The 18,378-nt window shown below is 40.0% G+C and overlaps 1 protein-coding gene and 1 long non-coding RNA gene across 2 annotated transcripts; both read left to right on the forward strand.

Annotated features, from left to right (window-relative positions):
* Nucleotides 1–3,569: 3,569 nt before the first annotated feature.
* On the forward strand, nt 3,570–8,804 carry LOC134314757 (uncharacterized). Its single transcript, XR_010012420.1, has 3 exons — nt 3,570–3,659; nt 8,663–8,709; nt 8,790–8,804. It is a non-coding gene; the product is annotated as an uncharacterized LOC134314757 (long non-coding RNA).
* A 479-nt stretch (nt 8,805–9,283) lies between these two features.
* Nucleotides 9,284–17,372, forward strand: LOC134315270 (neurogenic locus notch homolog protein 1-like). Its single transcript, XM_062996355.1, has 10 exons — nt 9,284–9,451; nt 10,000–10,192; nt 11,331–11,450; nt 12,236–12,355; nt 13,093–13,113; nt 13,195–13,262; nt 13,476–13,668; nt 15,946–16,071; nt 16,248–16,410; nt 17,056–17,372. Exons 1-10 carry the CDS (start codon nt 9,284–9,286, stop codon nt 17,273–17,275), a joined length of 1,392 nt encoding a protein of 463 aa, XP_062852425.1. The 3' UTR covers nt 17,276–17,372.
* The last annotated feature ends 1,006 nt before the right edge of the window (nt 17,373–18,378 follow it).

Genomic DNA, 18,378 nt, shown 5'->3' on the forward strand with positions numbered 1-18,378 from the left:
AGCTACCCTGCTCATCACTGTTGTTCCCTTTATCAGTTAAAGAGTGTTACATGCAGCGGTAAAGTACACTAGCTCACCAGAGTTGGGTTCCGAATACATCGTATCGAATCTCAGCTCTGCCTTTCCGACTAGGCTTGTTATGATATATGTAAGGTGAGGACTCAATCGCGGGCACGCCGGCCGGAGGAGAGAGCGGCCGGTTTAGAGTACACAAATTAGGTGACTATCTCCACCGAATGAAAGAGGAGGGGCCGGGCGAGCCCAAGCCAACTGAAATATCTAAATATAAATAAAACCCCAAACGTAACACAACGAGTAGATCGCAGTCCTCCAAAGTGTTTAAACAAAAGAAAGATCCAAAAGGATCTCGTGTGCACTGCACAATAAATTACTTTCACCGCGCTCACGGCAACCCCGCTAACGAGATTCGAACCGGCGAACTCAGACACACACACGCTATGACGCAACCGAGCGAGCCACAGCGCCGCTGACGTTGCTAGCGCCGGTGGGCAAATTGAAGGGCAAACTAAGGATCGCTTTTATTTGTTCTACTTGTATTAATAATAATGAGAATCTATAGCGATATCAAACTAAGGAGTTATTCTAGGTATAAGAACCCAGGAAATCCTTCGAGCGGATAACAACAAAAAAGGTAATATATATATATATATATATATATATATATATAGTTATTTTTTGTGATCGTACCCGATCCAGTTAGTTCTCCGCGACTCGGGTTTATATCAAGTTTAGTCTCCCTCGAGACTAGTGGGTCAATATTCGCGTAAGCGAACAGAGGTGCTTAAGCTTTACCAACGCGACACTCAAGGCGGAGCGGGGATGGGTGCTGGTAGCGAACACCGCCGTGGCCAGCCAACACCGAGATCCGCTTGAGCGCTCGGCGCGAGTGCTCCGACCCCGCGGGTCCGGAGCTAGATGCGAGAGATAGCGAGAAAGATGCGTGAGGCGAGCCTCTCCTTCTCAGAGTACTGATCGGAGGAGGAGCCTGTGCGAGCTCGAACCCAAGGCGCGGGGTGGAGCTCGTGAGCACTGCTGGTTCACCAGGCAGCCAAAACAATGGAAAGAGGAAGAGATACGGAGTACGCAATTCTCCTGGTAAAGTTAGGAGAGTGCAAAGGAGTCACACCAAAACCTAATCTTTCCCTGAGTTCCTTTTATTACCTCGGCCCCTGGGCCTACCGCAAACCCTCTATGAGGCCTCGCGTTACCTGTGTCCCTAACCTAACGTGCAAGAGAGCACAAAAGAACAAGGGTGTGACGAGGACACCTGGCTGAGCGCTGCTTTAAATACCAACTCAGCCAGGTGTTCCTCGTCGCTGCTGATTGCCTGAGGGTGCCTTGGGATTTGTAGTTCTTCTCCCCCTGGTCGAACTACGGGCTGTGCGCCCTCTGGTGGCAGCCGGCGGAAGCTCACGGGTTTGGCTCCCTCTGGTGGGCGCAGAGGGAGTTGATCGGCCTCTTTCAGTGCGAGCACTGGGGTTAACTGTGTGAATCGCGGGTCGGCCCCCCCTGGTGGCCGTCTGGGAACCAGACCGACTCCTAACAGGCTGGGTGGCTGTACGAACAAAGATTGGCTGTTGTTCAGGGTTAGAGGGTAAGAAAGTCGGATCATAGGTCCTCATGACTGGTGCAACTGCGGCCCCTGCTGGCTGACTGATGACACCTGCACAGAGCTGAGGAATAATGCTGATGGGGGTGTGACCCTCCATACACAGTGCCCGTCAAGTGTATGAACTTGACTCGTGCAGGTGAAAAATGCAAATCTGTACTGACTGTGCATACCGGAGGGGGCGCATGTCAGTTGAGAGGCGTCCTCAGTCAGCGGTGAAGGGTCGAATCAGTATAGAGGACGCCAGGGTAATTGGACACGACTAGACTGGGGGATAAAAATTGGGGGAAAAAAGAGGGGGAAAAAAATATATCTATATAAAAAAAAGAGTTACATTTTCAGGACCTGTATATGCACTAGGACTATTATATTTTGGAGGCGCTGGTCATTACTGACTGGTGCAAATTTGACATATCACCTATAATTGTTGTGACTAAAGTAAACACATATGACTAACTTTGATAACTCCTATCAAAATAATACCATCTAATATTCATTAATTCAGTCCCTGTCTGTTTTACCAGCACTTTATCTTATCCGATTCACTGGGTGAAAGGTAGGAAACACCCTGGCCAGGTCACCAGTCTATAACAGGGCAAACACACACACTCAGGGCAAATTTAGTAGGTCCTATTAATCTGACTGCATGTCTTTGTACTGTGGGGCAAAACCAGAGTACCTGGGGGAAACCCCACACAAACACGGGGAGAACAAACTTCACACAGAAAGGACCCAGACTGTTCCACCTGGGAATTAGACACAGGACTTTCTTGCTGTGAGGCCCCTTAAAATTTATTTGGAAATAAAATAACACATACAAAACATTCCCATCCACTAAAATACACTAACACCAACTAAGAAAACTATCAAAACTCTTAAATAACTCTATTTCCCTTAGTGTAAGACTTTTTATTAAATGTTTCCCTTAGTGTAAGACATTTTATAAAATTGTTCCTTAACATAACACATTTTATTAAATGATCTGCAACCATTTATTGTGACAATGCAATGACATAGAGAATTGAAATGGGGCAATTTTTTTCCACCAATGTACTGTATATGTCTGACTAGTTTTGAGTTGTTACCTAAAATGAACCTGTGTTACCTGCAAATGAGACATTGCCTAATTAAATGCCTTCTGTTGTTAATAGGTCTAGTATATCAAGTCCAGCAGGGTTTTGTGTTGCGTTGCACATCTATGCAGCGCTGTGCAGCTGTGTATGAAGGAGGCCTGAATGTAGCTGTGTGGAGAGGGGATGCTGGAAGGCTTACTACTCTGGTGGTGGTCCCTCAGAGCTTCTACAATCGCACCGTCGGCCTCCTGGGCCTCTGGAGCTCCAACATCACAGATGACTTTCTTCTCTCCAATGGTCGTCTAATGCTTTCTCCTGACGGTAACCTGCCCTCTGAAGACAGACTGCTACTCTTTGGACAGTCATGTGAGTAAGATTAGAATAGTTTCAGTTTTGAGGAAATGCATACTAGTTGTATGCCTGTGTAGATGCCTAACCAGCTGTTGGCATCACTAAGATTTGATCCTGAATCTCAGGAATCTGAAACCAGAGGTGGTGCGCTAACATAATAGGCCTCTGTACCTGTACCACCCAGTTGTCATTTTGAATATTCATCACACAATAAACCTTTCTGCCTGATTTTGCTGTGAAATCCTTTGATGATGATGAATTATTCTAAGTGAACAGGTCTCCTCATGAATCCAGCTATGGTTTTGCAAGAAAATATTTAACTTTCTTCATTAGTTTACCCACTGTTGCCATGTCTCTGTGTCCCACAGGGACCGTGCCAGTGCCAGAGAGTCTCTTGTTCTCCACTCCCCCCTTGACACCCTTTCAGCCAGTGAGCACAGAGGAGTTGATGGCGTCAGTTACTCCAACCACACTGGCTGGACTGCAGCAGATGTGCCAGGGAAGCATGCAATGTGTGCATGACATCCTGTCCACAGACAACAACAACCTGGGCCTACAGAGCCTGCAGGACCAACAGCAGGTCCGCAAGCTTGCTCTTACCTTTGGTAGGAAACTTCTTCACCAATTTTATCATTTTAAACAAAAATATATTGAAAAATGTGCACTAGTATTCACAATTGTATTAGATCAGGTGATGTAGCAAAAGATAAGTAGCAAAAGTATCACTGTAGATCATAACCTTCAGGTAATTATGCAAAATGAGACATTTAGAAGCAGAATATGAATACTAAGACAAACAGAGATCATTTTTTAAAGGCAAAGGTACTGAGTACTGAATAAAGAGCTGTGGTAGCGACTGGTGTGAATTAAGAACACTTTATTTTAGGAATACTAAGTTGTTCCCTTGTAAGCTCTACAAGACCTCCAGTGACCAGATGATGATGTGTGGCATTCTCAGCACTTGCAATGACATTAACTTGCTAATGACATGGTATTGTGTGTTGTTCCTGTATTCCTAGCTTCTTTATTAGGAACACATACTGTTAGCATTTGTTGTAGGTGTATAGTTAGAGACTTTTTACATACACACTGTGTGTTAATCTTTCTCTTGTTTTTCAATGGACACTCTCACAGGATCACAGAACACTGTCAGCTTTATATTTTTGGTTGGAGCACATTTATTCTCCCAGCATTACATTAGGGTAAATTAAAATCCCAACAACACTGCTGCACCTGTTGCACCACCCAAATATCATCTGGTCAGTGATGGTCCAAAGGGGGTTACTTTGATCAAAAAGTTGGGCACAAGAGGGTGACAAAGAGGACACAGCAACAAATGGGCTGTGGTCAGTAAATGTATTCCAACATAGATCAATTGTGTGGAAGGTGTAGCTGATCATAAAATAATCAATCAATATACATACCCCGGCTTGTTTAGGGTTTCCTCTCTCCAATCTTTTTCCATGAACTTGGCCTGTGGGTCGAGCAGTCGAACCAGTTTTCATTTTCATTCTTTCTTGCCTTTATCCACTTTCTCCACTATGGGTGGTTGATATTTTTTGTCTATCATTTGTTTCTGTTATTTTGGCCACCTCATTTATTTTTATTTGATGTTTTTTAGCCACAGTATTGTTCTACCTTAGCACTTGCATATTAGGAACATTTTCAGTTCTTGAAGGGGTAAGGCTATACCTGGCGTCTCAAGTGTGAAGCTTGACAAACCCCATTAACCATAAGCACTCAGTGAGTGTAATATAGTTTTACTGAACGGCATCACACTCTCTCATTCACACTTACACCACTAGGGGAATTTTAAAGTATAGCCAATATATCAGCTGCAGGTTTTGGGAGGTTGGAGGAAACCAAAGTACCCATAAGTACCTTACACGAACATCGGTAAGAGATGCCAAACTCCACACAAAGCAATGAACTGGAGCTGTGCTAGAAAAATACATTTTAATACATTTATTTTGAAAAAAAAATCACTAATAAAATATGGGTGCTTGGGTAAATTACCAATGCTGGCATTTAGAGTCGGAATAATAAGCAACACTATCAATAGTCGTGCAGCTACACACAGACGTAATTGGGCCGCATTGGATTGGTGTCCTGCCCAGGGTGTGTTACTGCATTGCGCCCAGTGATTCCAGAGAAACTAGACCCACTGCAGCCCAGACCAGGATGAAGCAATGATGAAACATTTAAAAAAAGAAAATTACAGAACCAAAATAAAAACTATAAACAAACATGAATTACAATATGTATATATATATACAGTGTATCACAAAAGTGAGTACACCCCTCACATCTCTGCAGATATTTAAGTATATCTTTTCATGGGACAACACTGACAAAATGACACTTTGACACAATGAAAAGTAGTCTGTGTGCAGCTTATATAACAGTGTAAATTTATTCTTCCCTCAAAATAACTCAATATACAGCCATTAATGTCTAAACCACCGGCAACAAAAGTGAGTACACCCCTAAGAGACTACACCCCTAAATGTCCAAATTGAGCACTGCTTGTCATTTTCCCTCCAAAATGTCATGTGATTTGTTAGTGTTACTAGGTCTCAGGTGTGCATAGGGAGCAGGTGTGTTCAATTTAGTAGTACAGCTCTCACACTCTCTCATACTGGTCACTGAAAGTTCCAACATGGCACCTCATGGCAAAGAACTCTCTGAGGATCTTAAAAGACGAATTGTTGCGCTACATGAAGATGGCCAAGGCTACAAGAAGATTGCCAACACCCTGAAACTAAGCTGCAGCACAGTGGCCAAGATCATCCAGCGTTTTAAAAGAGCAGGGTCCACTCAGAACAGACCTCGCATTGGTCGTCCAAAGAAGCTGAGTGCACGTGCTCAGCGTCACATCCAACTGCTGTCTTTGAAAGATAGGCGCAGGAGTGCTGTCACCATTGCTGCAGAGATTGAAAAGGTGGGGGGTCAGCCTGTCAGTGCTCAGACCATACGCCGCACACTACATCAAATTGGTCTGCATGGCTGTCACCCCAGAAGGAAGCCTCTTCTGAAGTCTCTACACAAGAAAGCCCGCAAACAGTTTGCTGAAGACATGTCAACAAAGGACATGGATTACTGGAACCATGTCCTATGGTCTGATGAGACCAAGATTAATTTGTTTGGTTCAGATGGTCTCAAGCATGTGTGGCGGCAATCAGGTGAGGAGTACAAAGATAAGTGTGTCATGCCTACAGTCAAGCATGGTGGTGGGAATGCCATGGTCTGGGGCTGCATGAGTGCAGCAGGTGTTGGGGAGTTACATTTCATTGAGGGACACATGAACTCCAATATGTACTGTGAAATACTGAAGCAGAGCATGATCCCCTCCCTCCGGAAACTGGGTCGCAGGGCAGTGTTCCAGCATGATAATGACCCCAAACACACCTCTAAGACGACCACTGCTTTATTGAAGAGGCTGAGGGTAAAGGTGATGGACTGGCCAAGCATGTCTCCAGACCTAAACCCAATAGAACATCTTTGGGGCATCCTGAAGCGGAAGGTGGAGGAGCGCAAAGTCTCGAATATCCGCCAGCTCCGTGATGTCGTCATGGAGGAGTGGAAAAGCATTCCAGTGGCAACCTGTGAAGCTCTGGTAAACTCCATGCCCAGGAGAGTTAAGGCAGTTCTGGGAAATAATGGTGGCCACACAAAATATTGACACTTCAGGAACTTTCACTAAGGGGTGTACTCACTTTTGTTGCCGGTGGTTTAGACATTAATGGCTGTATATTGACTTATTTTGAGGGAAGAATAAATTTACACTGTTATATAAGCTGCACACAGACTACTTTTCATTATGTCAAAGTGTCATTTTGTCAGTGTTGTCCCATGAAAAGATATACTTAAATATCTGCAGAAATGTGAGGGGTGTACTCACTTTTGTGATACACTGTATATATACAGTGGGGCCAAAAAGTATTTAGTCAGCCACTGATTGTGCAAGTTTGTAATTTTCATCATAGGTACACTTCAACTATGAGAGACAAAATGAGAAAAAAAATCCAGGAAATCACATTGTAGAATTTTTAAAGAATTTATTTGTAAATTATGGTGGAAAATAAGCTCTTCTGTCCTCCACTCGTTACCTGTATTAATGGCACCTGTTTGACCTCGTTATCTGTATAAAAGACACCTGTCCACAGCCTCAAACAGTCAGACTCCAAACTCAACCATGGCCAAGTCCAAAGAGCTGTCGAAGGACACCAGGAAGAACATTGTAGACCTGCACCAGGCTGGGAAGCATGAATCTACAATAGGCAAGCAGGTTGGTGTGAATAAATCAACTGTGGGAGCAATTGTAAGAAAATGGAAGACATACAAGACCATTGATAATCTCCCTCGATCTGGGGCCCCACGCAAGATCTCATCCCGTGGGGTCAAAATGATCATGAGAACGGTGAGCAAAAATCCCAGAACTACACGGAGGGACCTGATGAATGACCTGCAGAGAGCTGGGACCAAAGTAACAAAGGCTACCATCAGTAACACACTACGTCGAGAGGGACTCAAATCCTGCAGTGCCAGGCATGTCCCCCTGCTTAAGCCAGTACATGTCCAGGCCCGTCTGAAGTTTGCCAGAAAGCATATGGATGATCCAGAAGAGGATTGGGAGAATATAATGTGGTCAGATGAAACCAAAATGGAACTTTTTGGTAAAAACTCAACTCGTCGTGTTTGGAGGAAGAAGAATGCTGAGTTGCATCCCAAGAACACCATACCTACTGTGAAGCATGGGGGTGGAAACATCATGCTTTGGGGCTGTTTTTCTGCAAAGGGGACAGGACGACTGATCCGTGTTAAGGGAAGAATGAACGGGGCCATGTATCGTGAGATTTTAAGCCAAAATCTCCTTCCATCAGTGAGAGCATTGAAGATGGAACGTGGCTGGGTCTTCCAGCATGACAATGATCCCAAACACACCGCTCGGGCAACGAAGGAGTGGCTCCGTAAAAAGCATTTCAAGGTCCTGGAGTGGCCTAGCCAGTCTCCAGACCTCAACCCCATAGAAAATTTGTGGAGGGAGTTGAAAGTCCGTGTCATTTGACCTCTGTCATTGCCAACAAAGGTTATGTTACAAAGTATTGAGTTTAACTTTTGTTATTGACCAAATACTTATTTTCCACCATAAGTTACAAATAAATTCTTTAAAAATTCTACAATGTGATTTCCTGAATTTTTTTTTCTCATTTTGTCTTTCATAGTTGAAGTGTACCTATGATGAAAATTACAGACCTCTCTCATCTTTCTAAGTAGGAGAACTTGCACAATCAGTGGCTGACTAAATACTTTTTGGCCCCTCTGTATATATATATATACATATGTGTGTGTGTGTGTGTGTGTTTATTCTATTAAATCTAATGTAAAACAAAACCTGTTGTGCAGGCTCTTAAATATTGTCCTGGACAGTATTTAATTTAATATTGTCTTTAAAAAACTAAAACCAACTAACATGAATTACCAAACACTTTATAGACATGTGTGACCTACTGTAAGCTAAACTAAACAAACTCACTATCATAGTGTAATGGGAATTTTTTACTTTAATTTAAACAACTCTAATTTTAGCTGTAATTATTTATAACAGGAAACTTGCCACCCATGGTGTTGGAGCCCATGGTAGTCCGCTGTAAGGTGAATGCTACAGTCAGGGTGCAGTTTTTAGCAGAAGATGCTAACAGAGATGTCATCACCTTTTCTCTGCTCTACCCAAGACCACAACTGGTGACCATCGGGAAAGGTAAATTACTAAATTAGCCATTGTTTAAAAGATCACTACATTAAATTAAACTCCATTCACAGCGTATTTGTGATTAACATGGACAATAGTTTACACAAGGTGCTTAGATGGCGCAGCGGTTTAATCCAGGGTTCAGTACTTGCCTATTTTTAGTGTTTAATTATGAAAAATCAGCAGCTGACTGACTGCCAGATTTTCATTATAAGTGAGTGTTGAGTTTTCAATCATTTTTAATTTTGTGAAATATATTAAGATTATTGTCTGTAGTAATTACAAGTCTACTATACAAATGGTAAATGAATATTAAAACTGTGACATAGTCTTTTTAATAAGCTTACTGCTGATTAAGCACTGTAGCATCCTTAAAACAGCTGTATTTTTGTTATCTGGTACTGTTTATCATCTTCTGCTTTATGTGGCAAGGCCGATTAATGCAAAACGCATCCTTGTTGGGCAGATGATGGAGTTATGGTGTGGACTCCCTACAATATTCAGCCTGTGTTGCTCACAGTGCAGGTGAGTGATTCCACATCCAGCACTTTGCTCATCCCAGTCCTGCAGATCTGCAACTGTCTGAATGGAGGAAGCTGTCAGTACCAGAGCATAGCAGAAAGTCACTTGCAGGGCAGATTCCAGGTACCCAGCATGCTTGTTTTCTTTCATTCTTTTTTAATATACAGTGCAGGAGTAAAAATTTAAGCACTGTTGTTTTATTTAATATACTCACAGTGCATACATCTACTTTAAATTTAAAGAGGTCTTGTTGCCTGACTTTACTTATAGCTGCAATCAGAAATATTCTACTACCCAAGTAAAATTAAGAATTTATAACTCTATTTTTTCTGCTGAGCTAGATTTTGTATTAAATTAAGTGTTTATTAGTAAAAGATGAAGCAAATGAACAAAGAAAATGAATCATGTAGAATTCTGTCGTGGAAAAATATTTTGTTAATAACGCCGTCACAGTTTTCAGCCACTACATAATATCACTGATCATAAAACCTACTGTTAGTCTGTATGAACTAAAGATGGGTTAAGGAATCAGTCCTGGAATATATAAGAGTGGCCCTCTCAGTCTTCAGATTTAAATCCCATAGAAAATCTTTTTCATTTCAACTGAATATTATGACAGCTTATGTGCCACTCCTATAATTTACTGTGTTTTGTAAATCTTGTTCTCCTAGGTTGTAGGCTGTCTGTGCCCACCAGGTTTCAGTGGAAGGTACTGTGGAAATAGAACAGATGTGTGTAAAGGCAAGCCCTGCTTCGCAGGAGTAAACTGCATCAGTCAAAAAGAAGCTAACAGCTTTAGCTGTGGAGAATGTCCTCATCCTACTGTCTCTGGGGATAAACAGGGCTATAAATGCTTTGAGAATGGTTAGCATCACTTTCTTTATCATTAAGAAATTCTTTTACATGCATTTTTGCATAAAATCAGGTGTCTAAATGAACATTGATGTATATTCTCAAGGCTCTGAGTAAGCACTTTATCATTTTAGGGACGTAACTCTATAAAGAGTTGCCTGAGATTTATTTATTTAAATATTGGATTTAATCAGCTATGTGAAAAGCACCTAAATAACAATAGGTGATGTGATCTACTCAAACAGAGTATCTCTCATGTGGGTTGTACATAGTTATTGTAATTCTATAATTATCACAATTATAATAATATATAAAGCCCATATAAGCACCTTATTTTTTCTGTATGTAATTTTGCCCCCATTTGAGGACACTGTGAAAAAAAATTAAATTACAGAGGCCAGAGTACCTGGATCTTCTCTGACATGACGGCATATCGGGCTTGCTCAGTGGGTAACACTGATGCCACACAACAACAAGGTCCTGGGGTCAATTCCCAGGTGGAGCAGTCTGGTCCTTTCTATGTGGAGTTGGCATATTCTTCCCCTGTCTGTGTGGGTTTCCTCCAGGAGCTCCGATTTTCTTCCCACAGTCCAATAACAGACTGTGTATCAATGAATTATTGATGACATATCCTTTGTCTGTTAGCTGCTGGTGGGAGTGTATTTAAGTACTTAAGGTTTATTTAAGTCTGTTTATTGTGAATGGGAATGAACATATCTTTAAATGTGGACATTTCGCCAAAGAACATTTGACCGTGAAGTTGTTAAACATCCCATTCCAAAATCATGGGGATTATTATGTAACATACCTGTGCTTTTTACTGTAGAACTGAATGTATTTAAACAACTGCAATATAGTCATTCAGCAGATCCTTCAAATCGACTTCAAAATGACTTCAACAAATTATCTGGATCTGCAGCAGCCTGGAAACAGTGAGGAGAATGCAGTATACATACCCCTGCTATTGGAAGATTTTTTAACAAAAATCATTTGTGCTTGAGACTGATGTATGCATAAAACATCACTTAAATCTCTTTTGGATTACAGTGTGTAAAATTTGTTATAATGCATTTAGCAAAGAAAAAAAGTTCCATATTTTATAGCTATTTAAAAATGATTGTGTACAAATGTTTTTTGTTGTTCTACACAGATTTCTGCCTTCCTCCATTTTCCTTTCCCTGTCACGAGAGTGCAGAGTGCTACAGTACTGGTTATAACTACACATGCACCTGTAAGCCTGGCTTTACTGGTGATGGATATGAATGCACAGGTATTTTTTTATACAGTGCTGTAAAATTATTATTATTTTTTGCCTATTTGTCACAAATAAATTCATTATAAAACAGTTATTACATCACCCTTCGCATCAGTGACCACATATAACCATATTTATCTTTAATTTGGCTGTCACATTGAGAATTTTTAGCTTGCAGATCTGCTTTAAATCTGGCACATTGCTATGTTTTTAGGCGTGCACTGCTTGTTTCAGATCTTCACATTGCGTTCAAGTCACGACTGGGTCACTTAAATTTATTTTCAGCTATTAAAAACTTGGTTGTGTATTTTGAATCATTTTTCTGCTACATAAACCAATAATGCCTCAGCTCATAGACAGTTGACCTTACATTCATTTAAATAATTTTTATCCCTCAATAAAGCCAAGTTGTCTAGGACTAGGTCATGGCTCATGATGCACAGCTCTATCACATGGTCACACTTCTGCCATGTATGACCAATTGTATGTTCTTACTTTGAAATCAGTTTTTGCTTTATTCCAGCCATATAAAAAATCCTGGTTGTCTTTATTATTTTTTACATTTTTATTAGTCTCTCCATAGAACATTGAGCCAGCCACTGGCTGTGTTCAGCCAAAGTCACTTAACAAGTAGATTTGGTGAACTGATTAATTAAGAAACCAAGGGTCAGGGTGATATACATGTTGGATAACCTAAACAATGAAAATTGTTTTACTAAACATGCATTCACAGAGGTAGCATTACACTGTAGAAGAAATCAAAGAAATGTCTGTAGTAATACGATTTGTGCCACACACAGATATCGATGAATGTGAAAACCCAGCAAACTGTCCCAATGCCAAGTTCATGTGTGTGAACACAATTGGTTCAGTGTCTTGCTCTTGCCGCTATAAAATGACTGCAGAATCCAGTGGCTGTGGTAAGATAACTTTTCTTCTTGGATCTGGTGACATTATTTTAGCGATACAAAGTTTGTGAACCCTATATTTAAAATGACTAGGATTTCTGCTTTAATATCTTAGAAAATTTGGTCTGCTTTTAATACAAGATAAATATGTGTCCAAACTAATAACAAAGAAAAAAATTTATTTCTTATTTTTTTATTGAACACATTGACCAGTTCGCATATGTTAATTATTTGTAGTTGAAGCAGAACAAGTATGTGAACCTCTAAGCTATCAACTTAGATTATTACAATTAATGCAATTATGTGGGTTCAGGAGCATTGCTTTATGAAAAGGCTTTTTTTTTAAGTACTGTACAATCCTCTCCAAAAAGATTTGTTAATGTAGATCTTTCCCTGATATACCCATTTTGAAGGATGTTAAATAAGGAATTGTAGACATGCATAAAGCTGGAAAGGTATACAAATACACTTCCTCTAGAACAAAAAAAACCCCAAAAACTAATAAATGAATAAAACCAATGATGAGAGCGAAAGGCCTCAAACAATTAATAGAACCTAGAATCTAAATCTATGTCTATGTGTCCGCTATACATCACTGCCCACCAATACCAAATCCTTAGAGTAGCTGTGAAGCAAGGTGGAGGAAGCATCATGTTTTGTTAGTGATTATGGTGTAGACAGATTGCAATCACTATATAAACAGGTAAAGCAAAATTTTATCTAAAACAATGTATCTGTTTTGTATTTAGGTGAATCTGCTAACCCACCAGGTAATTACTTATTAAATGCATTATCAAATATTGAATTTTGTTCTGTTTTATGGAATGTTAAGATAACTTTTTTGTTTTTAGGCTGGAACATTTTTAATGTGTCTATGACTTGGAGTGATACAAAGTTAGAACTGCAGCGAGTAAAAAAGGTGAGTCTGAAACTAAGTTTACACCACTGTTGAAACTGGTAGTTTAGAGCTTGACTGGCTACTTCTTCAACTGACACCTATATAAAATATTTAATAGTGATTAAATAATAATGACATAATTCCAGGAAAACATTACATCCTATTAACCCAGCAGCAGCTGCATCTGGAATGCTTCATAAACCTAATGACTTCAGTAATGATTTCCTTCCCCAGCTGGAGCAAATTCTGTCTCTGGGTTTCCAGAATAAGTTCTACAATGCCAGTGTTATGCCATCTGCCTCAGTATCAGAAAGTGCATTGAGTGAATACAGAATTAATGTCTCCAGTGACACTCCTCACTGGTATATCATGGACTACCTAAGTCGAGCCGGTGGCTACTATGCCATTACATCTGCCAGTGTAAGAGGTAAGAGAATGTGAACAATAACAATGTACAGTGTATCACGAAAGTGAGTACACCCCTCACATTTCTGCAAATATTTCATTATATCTTTTCATGGGACAACACTATAGACATGAAACTTGGATATAACTTAGAGTAGTCAGTGTACAGCTTGTATAGCAGTGTAGATTTACTGTCTTCTGAAAATAACTCAACACACAGCCATTAATGTCTAAATAGCTGGCAACATAAGTGAGTACACCCCACAGTGAACATGTCCAAATTGTGCCCAAATGTGTCGTTGTCCCTCCCTGGTGTCATGTGTCAAGGTCCCAGGTGTAAATGGGGAGCAGGGCTGTTAAATTTGGTGTTTTGGGTACAATTCTCTCATACTGGCCACTGGATATTCAACATGGCACCTCATGGCAAAGAACTCTCTGAGGATGTGAGAAATAGAATTGTTGCTCTCCACAAAGATGGCCTGGGCTATAAGAAGATTGCTAACACCCTGAAACTGAGCTACAGCATGGTGGCCAAGGTCATACAGCGGTTTTCCAGGACAGGTTCCACTCGGAACAGGCTTCGCCAGGGTCGACCAAAGAAGTTGAGTCCACGTGTTCGGCGTCATATCCAGAGGTTGGCTTTAAAAAATAGACACATGAGTGCTGCCAGCATTGCTGCAGAGGTTGAAGACGTGGGAGGTCAGCCTGTCAGTGCTCAGACCATACGCCGCACACTGCATCAACTCGGTCTGCATGGTCGTCATTTCAGAAGGAAGCTGACGCACAAGAAAGCCAGCAAACAGTTTGCTGAAGACAAGCAGTCCAAGAACATGGATTACTGGAATGCCCTGTGGTCTGACGAGACCAAGATAAACTTGTTTGGCTCAGATGGTGTCCAGCATGTGTGGCAGCGCCCTGGTGAGAAGTACCAAGACAACTGTATCTTGCCTACAGTCAAGCATGGTGGTGGTAGCATCATGGTCTTGGGCTGCATGAGTGTTGCTGGCACTGGGGAGCTGCGGTTCATTGAGGGAAACATGAATTCCAACATGTACTGTGACATTCTGAAACAGAGCATGATCCCCTCCCTTCGAAAACTGGGCCTCATGGCAGTTTTCCAACAGGATAACGACCCCAAACACAACCTCCAAGATGACAACTGCCTTGCTGAGGAAGCTGAAGGTAAAGGTGATGGACTAAACCCAATTGAGCACCTGTGGCGCATCCTCAAGTGGAAGGTGGAGGAGTTTAAGGTGTCTAACATCCACCAGCTCCGTGATGTCATCACGGAGGAGTGGAAGAGGATTCCAGTAGCAACCTGTGCAGCTCTGGTGAATTCCATGCCCAGGAGGGTTAAGGCAGTGATAATAATGGTGGTCACACAAAATATTGACACTTTAGGCACAATTTGGACATGTTCACTGTGGGGTGTACTCACTTATGTTGCCAGCTATTTAGACATTAATGGCTGTGTGTTGAGTTATTTTCAGAAGACAGTAAATCTACACTGCTATACAAGTTGTACACTGACTACTCTTAGTTATATCCAAGTTTCATGTCTATAGTGTTGTCCCATGAAAAGATATAATGAAATATTTGCAGAAATGTGAGGGGTGTACTCACTTTCGTGATACACTGTACGTAGATGGCTTTATTGCCTACATTAATTTTTTATGATGCCTACATTTACTACATTGTAGTACAAACCTGTGTTAGGAAGTTATAGTAAATGTAGTAGTGGTAAGTAAGTATTAATAACAGTACTACTACTACTTCTGGAAGTTGTTGTGTTCTTAGTGGTAGTAGTATTGATTATAATAGTTGTGGTAATTGTAATAGTAAGTAGTGGTAATAAGCAGAAGTAGTAGTAGTAATGCTACAAGTAGTAAGTGGTGGTAGCAATACTAATAAATAGTGGTACTACTATTTCATCCACTAGTGGCAGTAATAGCAGTAAGCAGAAGCAGTTAGTAGCGGTAACTCACACACCACTTTAATTGAATTTTATACATATAAACACATTTATTTAATTGATGTCTGCAACTGATGTTTGATTTCAAAGACTGAACCTTTGGTGGATTCTCATTTTATAATGACCCAATCATGATACTGTCACCTATTACCAATTCACCTGCTTATTGTACAAGTGGTGTTATTTGAATATTCTTTGAACTTGCCCTTGTTTCATATTTTGAGGATGTTGCAGGCATCATATTTAAAATGTTTATATTTACAATCAAAATATATTCTCACAATAGATTTTCCCATTATTTGCCATTATTATTTTCTGTTCTCACAGACCTGGATGAGTGCAAAAGCAATAAGACTGTGTGTCCACAATCATCTGTCTGTTACAACACGTATGGTGGCTACAGATGTGTATGTAATGGCACTGATCTCAAGGAATCGCAGTCATGCACTTTAGGTAAGGTGTAGGGAACAGATAACGTAATGTAATGTAATAAAACAATTATTTGCAAATTATTTACATAATACAGGTATGTGTTCATGTTGTAATCAAGACAAAATGTCATACTTTATACCCAAAAACATATTTCTGAAGCTGAGAATAACATTGTACTTTTATTTCCAATGTTTTAGACAGGGAGATTCTTAACAACTCAAGCATTGTGGGCACCAAAATTCATGGAGATAATAAGTCCCTGATCCTGGGTTTGGTCCTGGGTATTGGCCTCCCTCTGCTCCTGCTCCTGGCTGCTCTTGCTGGTTTCTGCTGTTGTCACAGAAAAACTGTAACTGGAGAGTAAGTGTGAAAATATACACTTCAAAAATATAAAAATATTAAAAGGTTACATATGAAAATGTGATACAATGCAAGTCTCATTACATAAATTAATCATTACTGTAAATATTGTAAACCAGTATTTACCGATAATTGCTTTACTACAGTAATATTACTCTGATTAATACAGTAGTGCTACTTCAGCGGCCAACATACAGATAATATTAAAACCCAGTGTTTTACATACTGTGCAAAGATGTGTATCCTTGTGTATACATCTACTACTAACACTAACATCACTACTCACAACACCACTATGTATATAAAAATTTATTTATTTAAAAAGAAACTGTACAATTCCATCTGGCATCTCGATTTTAACTGTTTTGACTGCATGATAATGAATTACTGCAGTAAACATGCTGTCTTTTATCATTTCCTGGGAGAGCTGGGGGAGCCCTTTAGATGCAACAGAAAATGTTTTGTTTTATGTTTAACATGTCACTGCTGACCTGAAATATTAATAAGGAGGTATTGGATATGTAGATCCCAGAGGCCTAATAAGATTAAGCTGCTATTGGTGTAAAGAGACAATTAACTACACTACATAAACTTAGCTGTCCATGTATGATATTTTAATTTATACCTTTTTCTTTATTTATGAAGCATTCCTCACCTGCTGCCAGAATATGTTCAAGAGCAGTTCAACTCACACTTCTACTACAATAACCCTGCCCTGCACTACAAGAGCCACAGCAGTCCACGTATCCTTGACAACATCACACCCCAGCACAATCATTACAATCATGTTTGTCCTGATGCTATAGATTGCTCACATGACTGCAGTTGCACATTTGCAGATAAGGTAAAAGGTTTAAATATGTAATTAACATTATAAAAATTATAAAGAGTTGTGAAAGACTATAAAGACTTTTATGATTGACTATGTAAAGTTACTTTCCTACTCTGAACACATTGTATTACTGCTCAATAAATTTTAATAACTAAACCGGTGTCATTCTGCACTTTTTCATCAGCAAGGAGCAATGTAAAAAGTCAAATTAATTACACTTTTTCTTGCACTTAAAAAAACAAAAGTCTTTGCCTTTAACTTATCTAGATGTTGTTTTGCATACTTCAGATATTTACTTTTTGTGACGTCATTAGCTGACATGGCCTAACAGGTTAATCAAGCTCTTAAACTTCACAGCTGAAAGATTTTGCACATGCCACAATTATTTGATTTTTGCCTTAATTTTCCTGCATTAAAAGCAGTGAATCCAGGTTATCATTAAAAGTGCATTTACATTGAAAGTAACAGTCAGTAAATGTTACAATTAATTCCTTAAGGCAAAGTTGTTTTGTGTTTTTCTTTTTTATTTAAAAATCTTTGTAATTTGATTTTATTGAATTTGCAATTAAACATTTTTTTCTCAGGTTTTATAGTTATGCATCTTGAAAACAAGCAGGGTTTTTTTTTCATTTTAGTTCAAGTTCCTGTGGGGAATTGACCTACCAATTCCAAAACGTAGCAGTAACTAACAGTCTGAAATTGAATTTTGATGTCAATTAAAACATGCATTTATTTAGACACATCTCTTGTTGTAAACTCAATATGTAAATACAAATGCTAATTGGACTGTGAGTGTGCAGCTGATAGTAAGAAATTAATTGTGTAGAACAGCTTGATCATGACAGTGTGTTGATTGGGGTGTTAGTCTAAACAGAGCAGTGTTCAGTAGCTGGGAGGTGAGTGTAAAGTCGCCATGTTGTGACTACTGCTGGAAAGTATTTAGCTTGTACCTCAACAGCGTCTTGCACCAAGCTGTCCAGTGCTGCCCTCAGCAAACTCTGTGACACATCATGCTAAAAAGAGTGACATGATATTACATGTGTGAATATTTGTATTGCTATAACTACAGTATTAAAGCCAAAGCTCCAACGCCCTAGTCCACACTATATGGCCATTATTTGGACATTTGACCAAGG

This window comes from Trichomycterus rosablanca, chromosome 5 (assembly GCF_030014385.1).
Source record: "Trichomycterus rosablanca isolate fTriRos1 chromosome 5, fTriRos1.hap1, whole genome shotgun sequence".
NCBI classification, from domain to species: Eukaryota; Metazoa; Chordata; class Actinopteri; order Siluriformes; family Trichomycteridae; genus Trichomycterus; species Trichomycterus rosablanca.

Bases quoted from the DNA above. Each gene is read 5' to 3' on its own strand.
- LOC134315270 (XM_062996355.1), top strand. From the start codon at position 9,284: ATGGTGTGGACTCCCTACAATATTCAGCCTGTGTTGCTCACAGTGCAG. The intron at 11,451-12,235 runs GTATTTTTTTAT...TGCCACACACAG, and splicing joins TGATGGATATGAATGCACAG to ATATCGATGAATGTGAAAAC. The intron at 13,669-15,945 runs GTAAGAGAATGT...CTGTTCTCACAG, and splicing joins TACATCTGCCAGTGTAAGAG to ACCTGGATGAGTGCAAAAGC.